We start from the raw sequence: 9,712 nt of genomic DNA, 5'->3' as shown, positions 1-9,712 counted from the left end.
AAAATGTCTGGGTTTTTACATGAATGAGTCCTTTGGTGTACTAGCAGTCGCCTTGAAAGTGACTGATTCTGTTGATAGGGTGACTATAACCTGGGACAAAAAAGGTTGGCCCATATTTGTTTGGCCTAAATTTTTCTCAATTATGAGACAAATGGCTTCATATCCAACATAGATACGAAAGTTTTCGCATGCAATTCTAGTATCTCTGTCCTTTTGCAATGCTCTTTTTCTAAAATCACCTTTTGTGCGCCGTTACAATAATTAATGCATATCAAGTTAATTAAAACCTAGGTTTTGAAACTGAACAAAATCATTGCTAGTGTAGCCCGTCTCCTGGGTATAGCGTGTCTCGGCGATGGCAGGATACAACAGAGAATACAACTTCTTATCTTTCAGACGGTTTTTATAACGAGATCTATACTGAGGCCTTTTTTCACAGACACCTACAGCATGACACGTACTACACTACGGACTCTCTTTTTAACTACTTTTCGAAAGGGATACATATAGGCGATGGTTAGGAAGAAGGAAGTACGCGCGGGGGCTGTGTCAGCAGTTTCCTAAGATGCTAAACGATGATTTAGCAGAAATGATACCTAAAGGTGGGCATGAGGTAATACGGTTTATAAAAGAATACCATTTCCTCAGCAAATCCTATGCAGGGTAAATCCCAAGACAAAAGGTAGGCATACTGCGTCACGCACATTGGCGAACGTAATGCGTGATGAGGAACTACTAGAACAATAATATAACTTACGTAATATGCGTAATGCTGCGTCTGCAAATACTCCTAGAAGAAATATGCGATGTTCTAAATGAAAGGGCCTAAATAAACATAAATCATATAATAATAATAATAACAACGCGGAAGCTTACTTTATTAAACTAGGGTTACTCTTGAAATAATAGGATTAATTTACGACTTAAGCTGAACTAAGTACTTCCTTCCGAAGCATTTTCACACTTGAAAAGTAATAGCACTGTTTCCGACATTACCCTTGTTGCCGAAGTCTTAAGAATGAATCGAAAATCTCTGGTCAGGCACCAGAGATTTTCCCACTTTTTGCCAGAAAAGCATTAAGTTAACCTTTATATCAACAGTCAAGCCTCTCTTTTCAGAGCCCCCGCTTTTCTCAATGCTCCGCGGTGCTTGCTGGTACCCATAGAGTACCTAAGTGTGACGTCACCAAAAATCTATTTTTAGAATTTCTAAAATTTGGCCGCATAATCTGAAAGAGCGGCATAAAATATCTTGTATTGTGCAAAATTAGTTGGATATGTTCTAAACTGGGCGAGATATGGCCAATGAAAGATTTCAAGTTTGCTAACGGATCACTGTTATTCTGGCATGGTTCATAAAGTTATGAACCAAGACCAAATTACAGAGGCTTGATGAGGCAAGAGCTTGTCCTTATGTGGCCATATCTAAGCCAATTCGTGATGCCTTCAACTTAGTTTGCATACTAAGAGGTATTTCATGATGCTCTTTTAAGTTCCGGAATCAAAATTCAGAAATTCTAAAAATAGATTTTTATGACGTCATCACTTCGGTACTCTATAGTACCGAAGTCTAGGCAGCCAATAAGGATCTTTCACGAAAATTTGTATGGTATTGCTTTAGCTTGGCACCTTATGGCGTTTTGCTCCTCTGCTCTGGTCCCACGATAGACTTCCCCAAAGTCTATTTCTAAACTGCGAAGGTGATAAAAGAGGGTGTTAAAAGAAGGAAAATATTTTGGGAAAGCCTTCTCCAATGTGGAAGAAAAGACATCAATAAGGAAGCTTTTTGGAATTCAAGTGTTCTTTTATCATAAACAAAAAAACTATTGTTCGAATCGCGTTCTGTTGTGTTTGAGTAACATGCCTTTTCACCCAGCGTCTGGTACCCATAATTTCGACGACTGCTTTGTCTGCACACATGAGTGACTTTGCGGGTCAGTATATGGCTTTTAAACAACACAGTTTTTAAGTTTAATGGTATGCATTGGACACGAAAATGATTGTTTTGATGTCACGCACTATTTTCTTGGTATGTTTGTCTTCATTCCTTCTAAACTTTATCATCCTGAACCTTTTTTATAAACCTTTAATCTGCTTGTCTATTTATCGTCTTATCACCACAAGCAATTTTCTGAGCTATTGAACTCCACTAGTTTGAATTCCAAAAATTTCAGCATATTTGCAAGTTTTGACTTTTATAAAGGCCGGTTTTCCTCGTTATAGGTTCTTCTCGGCCTAGTAAAGTACGTTGCTTCTATTAATCCATGGAACGTATCTTCTTTTACAAGAAGTGGCAAGTCTTTATATTACTTTGAATTTTTTTTCATGCCTTTACTGTTAAAGAGCAGTCAAATAGGCTTTGCTTATATTTTGCATCATTCATATCTTATTCTTTCAAAAATTCTCTAAATGCTGATAGTTTTCAACGAAACACCGAGGTATCATTTGATTTTTAGGAGGAACTCCCCCTTTACACCCCGTAGCACTACCCTTGCATCTACATGGTCCCCGTATTCACTCCCGTATCAAAGCACAATAAGGTTTGCTTCTTATAAGGTTCTCTTGACAATGGCTCTTTTGCAATCAATCGTTTCAGTTGATTCAGAGCTGTTTGCCAACAAAAATCATTCTCTTCACCGAGAAACATTTGAAGAAGATACAAAAGTGTACCTTTAGGATAATTTTGACAAAATAAAAGAATAATAAACTTTGTGAATTTTAGTGCAAGATATCTAAAAATACCTGTTAATTGAAAAAAGCGAAATTTAGATAAAGAACTAATGGGGGGAGGGATATACCATCTAACGAATGACTTTCCGGGATTCATTGTAAATGCCCAAAGATAAGTGGGTACGGTTGATAATTGTATCTGCTACTGTAATTTAAGTTCTTGCTTATAGCGAAATTTTGGTTTCACTAAACGCAGTCGTGCTTTAAAGAAAAATTTTGTGGAAAGACAGTGATAGAACTAAATTATATATTTTTCTTCAACGCGTTTGATCCTTTAAACGAGGTATCACCATCCTATTTACAATATTCTTGTTTATATTAATTATTCAATAAATTTAAACTAGGTAGCAAAATAATGTGATTTTATTTGTGCGACTTCAAAATTACCATTTTTGTTACCATCTCGAAATTATTACTACGAATTTCTTGGATTAACCAACTGTGACGTGTTTTGTGTCGAAGAGGAGAGCTCTTGGTATGCACCAACATGGGAGTCACTGGATAGCCGACCCACACCATCTTGGTACGATGAGGCTAAATTCGGAATATTCATGCACTGGGGCGTCTACTCGGTGCCGGCGTATGGCACTGAATGGATGTGGAAGTACTGGGAAGAACAAGGTATGTACACTTTGCCGAAACTTCTTGCTCGGTATGGTAGTTGCAGTTTACTTTATCGCGCATGAGTTTTTTTGTACAACATTTTGGGACCTTGTCTAATATAGAATGTGACATTTTGTACACACAACGCCTACAGCAGCCAAAATTATTGTATTTTAATTAATTTATTCATTCTTCGTTATTTAGACACAGTATCCCCATATGATCATCAATCCGCTTTTCAAAGGGCGGTGGCAAACATTAATTACAAGTTGAGACGCATCAAGTTAATAGAGTAAACTTTAAAGTATTGTAGCTGATAAACAGTATTATAGAGTATTTATGATTCTTTTCTTGAAGATGGCAGGGGAGGGTGCCTGTTTAACGTCTGCAACGTTGGTTCTAAAGCTTAGATCGGCGAAAAGGAGCTGGCTTTTGTCTTTCTGCTGCAGTGCTGTTACTGGGAATTCTTAATGCATGTTCTATTTAATTCAAGACTTTACTGAAAGTAATTTTTATTTGATCTTTTGAAATTGAATTCTTATTTTTCTACTGGGATACCAACTACAGGTTTTGGAAAAGACGAACATAAATAGTTTAACAATTGTTCATAAAAAACCGGCTAGAGTAAGACCACATTATTTGTATATTTTCTTGCTAGCTCCCCCCGTTTAGCTATGGCACCAACTGTAAAAACGTGAAAAACTATACAAAAGCAACAATGGTTAACACTGTATTTATAAAACTTGGGTTTTTCATTTATTCTTTGATTTTAGACAACCCTCGCAACAATGAAATGAAGACCTTCATGAAGAAAAACTACAGACCAGGATTTAAATACGCAGACTTCGCAACTATGTTCACTGCAAGACATTTCAATGCAGAAAAATGGGCGAAAATAATAGCCAAGTCGAATGCGAAGTAAGAAAAACTTCTAATAAGATATACGTATGCAATGAATACTCTATACTTCTGCGCTTAATGACTTGATAATAATCTACGTACTAACGACTTGGGAATTTTTAGAATTGGGAATTTTGTTGCTCCTTATTACATCTCCTCGTCTGCTGTTGCACTTACATGTATAAGGCCTCTATTTAATGGCTGAATGCTACATACCTGCTACTGGTTACTGATATCTTCGTATATAGTTTGATCCGCTTCCCACTTGCTCGTCCTAATGACTTAAAGCATCTGAGGAGCTTCTTCCTCAACCTTTACAAACCTTCTTTTCCTGCATATAAATCCCATCATCATCTTAAGTCACGTATCCATTACATTGCACATACAATCCAGGGCAATAATAGTTGAGACTTTCCAAGAAAAAGTTTATGTTTTCTCTTCACTTCGAAAAAACTTTTCTCCCTCCCCCGATTCAATGTTTCCCTTCAAAATGTTATTCTTTTTCACAATTTTGTCCAAAGATGAATCCTCCCATAGCATTATTGTGTTCTCTAAAACCACTTTGGGGGAAATCTTGGATTAAAAATTTAGGTATCCAGTGACATAATATGTTTCAAAGTGTTAAATTCCCAAAACGGGTCTCTAGTTTGTTCTTCTTTAAATGTTATTAGACCACTTTCATGCACTTGGATAATTTCACTTCTCCTTTGACGAGGTAGCATTGTCAAATTGTAAAGAAATAATAAAATTCCTCATATCCTCCTTTATGTTTTGAAAATCAAGACACCTCTTATTTCAATTTCTGTAGCAATTGGCATTTTTAACCCCAGCCAGATATTTCTAACATACCTGTTGAGTTTTCACATTTTTATGACAAAGACGAGATCCGGAAATCTTTGTGCACCAAACTGTGCTCAGTTGAATTTCTTTTGCACCAAAATATCCTCTCCACCTCAACCTCTTTTTTTACTGGGTTGATTTTCCAAGATACTCCCGGATTCACTTTGCTAGACAATCAACCATCCCCACACCTACCCCCATCCCGATCCCCTCCCTACCTTAGCATTCTACGCCCCTAAAAACAAAACGAGTGAGCCGGTATGATGTAATTATCGTCCCCAGACTACCTTTGAATTCTACTTATGATTTATACGAATAATGTTTGCAATTGATTTCTTTAGGTACTTCGTCTTCACAAGCAAACATCACGATGGCTACACTAATTGGCCTTCAAAGGAATCCTGGAACTGGAACTCAGTGGATATTGGGCCTAAAAAGGATATAGTTGGTATTGTCTTTTTTGTTTGTTAAGTTTAAAGCATTTGGTTTCCAGCTTGGTATTCTCATGCGTGGTTTCCTATAAGTTGATTTGCTTTTTGTCAATGTACGCTTATGGTTTGGTCCTCTGGCTTTTAAAATAAGTTTTGAGGTTAAGTTGACATCCGTTTTCAAGGTGACATCGCTCTCTTCATGATATATTTAAGCAAAGGAATATTGCCTGAAAGTTTTTCTACTTCCAGGGAGCAGTACATAGAAACATGTTTTCTTATCAGGGTCATGACAACACCTCGTATGTTCTTCAGTTTCACAAAATCAAAAGTTTTTTTCTCGTTTGATATTCAGAACGTCATTGCTTTACTGTTTTATTTCTTTGTGATTTGTACTATGATTTAGTGATCTAAACTTCGATTTGATGATTTCCTCTTTGATTTGAAGATTTCAACTTTGATTTGATGATTCCCACTTTGATTTGGTGATTTAAACTTTGATTTGATGATTTCAGGGGCTTTGGCTGATGCGATCAGATCAAAAACTGACATGAAGTTTTGTTTGTACTATTCTCTTTATGAATGGTTCAACCCTCTTTACCTTGAAGACAAAAAGAAAAAATTCAAGTCGAAGGAATTTGTGAAGGTAATTCTTGATTCATTTTTCATTTCTTAAAGTCTCTGTGACTTGTTTCTCACAGCACAGATAGTCTAGATATACATTTAATGCAATGATAGAATCATATTTTGGGCCCTGAAGCTTTAACTGTTACGGGATACCCTTAACAGCTGGTAACAATTAGGCAATATGCTACTAAATTCAAATGCCTTTAGTATAAAGCCAATGGCTTGAAAGGCAAGATAAATGAAGAATATCAGGCTAAGGTGAATTGAGTGTCAGAAAGATCAATGCGAGCAATTCAAATTTATTGTGTTTTTAGTGGCAGTATTATATACTTCAGTTAACCCTTAATTTTCTTGAAAATGCCTTTGGAAAAAACAAACATTTTATAACATATTGGCTAAAAGCTTTTTCGTCTGACACTCCTCAGAGCATAAAACGTCAGAATGAGGGTCCGAAAGAACACGATGAAAAATATATACCCAGTTGTGGATCGAAAGCTTTTATCCAACATGTTTTAAAATGTTTCTTATTTTTATGATCATCTTCCTATGATAACGTCATTTTTATACCAATCAATTAAAAAATGGTGACACTCATCTATGGATTCGACTATAGGCAAAGACAATTCCCCAGCTATATGACATTGTGACCAAATACAAACCTGAATACATTTGGTCTGACGGTGATTGGGAGACAAATTCAACTTACTGGTTGAGCCGAGAGTTTCTTGCCTGGCTATACAATTCAAGGTTTGTTGGGTTTCTTTGATGTTATGATTCAAGCTCGAATACCTTAAAACGTCAGGACACTATACCTTTGATGATCTACTTCACAGTGTCATGGGAACAAAATTCGTATTGGGGAGGGGGCTGCGCAATGTATTACTACCCATTCAGTACACCATTATAAAGGCGTTATCATTGGAGGCTTTAGCCCCCCCAACAGCTCCCTCCCCCACTTCCAGCAGCCTTGCTTCGTTGAGAATTTTTAGTTATTTAGATTTTAAAACGCAAACGAAGTGAATCATTAAAAATATTCCGTACCAGAGCTCTACGAGACAGGTGACATCTAGGATTCCAGAGAGCGAGGCAGTTTCCCAGAATTTATGCACGGTGCTGCCCTTTCTAAATTTTCTATAAGTTTAAAGAATTAAAGAATTGACAATTAATATGCCTCTTGTAGCAGCATATACAGTAGGATTATTGAGGGCTGCTTTTACAATCAAATGAAAATGTATATCACCAATTTTTATTGATAATTGGGGAAATCTATGTTAGATCTTTAATTATGATCAAATGTTTTTACATGAAACGCTGTAAAGGAAGTTAAGATTTTGAAGATGGCTACGTATATATAAATCATTTTTAGTTCAGAGAAAGATAGTATCCTTTTTGACAGTTAGTCACCAAAAGAAAAATCATTCTTTGCTCTCTGCTGTTATTTTTCAATGTAATACGTTTATGCGATCTATGTTTTCGAATTTGATATTTCACTTAAAATAATGCTGCCTACTACTTCTCGTGTACCAGCCCTGTTAAAGACACCGTTGTCGTTAATGATCGATGGGGGACCGATGCCAATTGCAAGCACGGTGACGTCAAACTCTGCAAAGACCGATACAGCCCGAGTATGAATGTCATATTTTTTCATTTTCTAGCCGCTCTTTCCATTTCTTACATTTTTCTTGTTATTAAAGAGAGTTCTAACATTTTCCAGTTTCTAACTTCTCACTCAAAATCTTTACAGAGAAATTGCTGCCTTTTAAATGGGAGAATGCGATGACGATTGACGCGAAATCTTGGGGATTCAGGGCAAACGCCCCCCTCAGTGATTACCTTTCAATCATCGATTTAATTGAGACGCTTGCTGAAACTGTAAGGTATGCGCAAGACTCCAATATTTTTGAGCAACCTAATTTCTAATTTTATCTCGTGTACTGTAACCTCGATCCTTTATGCCTAGGAAACAGTATTTTCTCCAATTAGCGGACACCGTTGGGGCAAGAGCAAGGTGTCCGCTAATTGGAAATGTCCGCCTTTTGGAAAGTTTTTATGAGACTTTGACCAGAAAACGATCGATCGGGAAAAAAAATTTGTCCGCTAATCAGAGGTGTCCGCCTTTTAGAGTGTCCGTTAATTGGAGGGAATACTGTATCTCACTTGTTCTTTTTCTTTTTAAAAATTATCTTATAAATCACATAAATGAGCTTGATATTTAAGATTCAAACGTACTTTATGTCACAATTATTTCGTAAATTAATCGTAAAAAAATAATGTATTTATGCTACAAAGCTATGGAGGTAATCTTCTGATGAACATTGCCCCAACGATGGATGGAGTCATACCCCCGATTTATCAAGAGAGGCTGGAGCAAATTGGAGATTGGCTAGAGACGAACGGAGATGGAATTTTCGGAACGAAGCCCTGGAAGCACCAGACCGACCAACGTACAAGCAACCTTTGGTAAGAATCCTTGAGCGTGAAAATGAAACGCATCTTTGTATTCACGATTCATTCGCCAGACAACATCACTACTAATCTTTCAGCAACCAATGGTAATTCATGAAGCGTATTCAAATGAAATGAATAAAATATCCCTTTAGATTCATAACGTTCAAAGATTAAAATAGTTTAAGAAATAGTACTTAAATTTATGGGTTTTCTATAGGCAAGGTTAATGAATATTTCTGACCAACAATATCTTATCATTGAAACCGTAGAAAAAATATTATTGGCCAAGCAACGGGTTGACAAAGCCAACTCGAGTTACTTTCCTTGATCTAGCTCGAGTGTCTATTTATTGTTTATGAAAAGCTAAAAATTAGATGCTGTCATAGCTAAAGCTGCAGTTGTCAATGAACAGATATTCAAATGCATGAATTTCTTAGTTTGAAAGTTTGTGCTTTACCCTAGGTACACAAGCAAGAGCAAGTCCGTGTATGCCATTGTAAGTGAATGGCCTCGCACGTCGAAGCTACAGTTAATTTATCCGCGACCTACAAAGGAGACGAGAGTGACAATGCTTGGACTGAGAAAAAGACTAAAATGGAGCACCTTAACCGAAGATCGTGGCATTTCTATTGATTTAAGTGACATTAGTATCGCAGATCTACCAAGCACGTGGGCATGGACATTTCAAATGAAGAACCTAGGCAATAACTGATCCCGTCTATGTAGTATTTTAGCACAGTGCTTTCTTTGTAGTATTAAAGAAGCAATTCTGTAACCTTATAACACATTGATCTTTTTTATAGATTTTGGGTCCAATAAACCTCAGCCCTTTTCACTTTCAAGCTACAATCTTTTTAATTCTTTTCGTAGATCGTTTAATTCATTATCAGTGTCATTTAATGTATGAATTTTTGTTCAAAATAATTTATACTTTGCTGATTTTTGACTGCAATTTGATATCAATTAGATTAGGAGATATCCCTTTGCTAATTTTCTCCAGCCTACAACATTGTTATAATGAAAAAGGCATCTCATAGTTCTGCATCTTAAATTGACAAGAAGTCTTTGCTGAACTGGACTTGCAATCACACTCCTATGTTTATTCTAGATCATCCAATGAGATTCAAATTTTTAAG

The 9,712-nt window shown here is 36.4% G+C and overlaps 1 protein-coding gene across 2 annotated transcripts; it reads left to right on the top strand.

The window, feature by feature from the left end:
• The first annotated feature begins 91 nt into the window (after positions 1–91).
• Positions 92–9,399, top strand: LOC135692086 (alpha-L-fucosidase). Of its 2 annotated transcripts, XM_065210115.2 has the most exons (11): positions 92–2,029; positions 2,224–2,293; positions 3,193–3,351; positions 4,107–4,251; positions 5,415–5,521; positions 6,017–6,147; positions 6,742–6,875; positions 7,656–7,753; positions 7,873–8,005; positions 8,418–8,588; positions 9,039–9,399. In XM_065210115.2, exons 1-11 carry the CDS (start codon positions 1,997–1,999, stop codon positions 9,286–9,288), a joined length of 1,431 nt encoding a protein of 476 aa, XP_065066187.2. In that variant the 5' UTR covers positions 92–1,996; the 3' UTR covers positions 9,289–9,399. The 2 variants fall into 2 exon arrangements, with proteins under 2 accessions (XP_065066187.2, XP_065066188.2); XM_065210116.2 differs by lacking the exon at positions 2,224–2,293.
• The last annotated feature ends 313 nt before the right edge of the window (positions 9,400–9,712 follow it).

Source organism: Rhopilema esculentum, chromosome 13, assembly GCF_057945365.1.
Source record: "Rhopilema esculentum isolate cy_ngs chromosome 13, ASM5794536v1, whole genome shotgun sequence".
Lineage (NCBI taxonomy): Eukaryota > Metazoa > Cnidaria > Scyphozoa > Rhizostomeae > Rhizostomatidae > Rhopilema > Rhopilema esculentum.
Note: the sequence above shows the minus strand (reverse complement) of the source record. Positions and strands in the feature narration are given on the sequence as shown.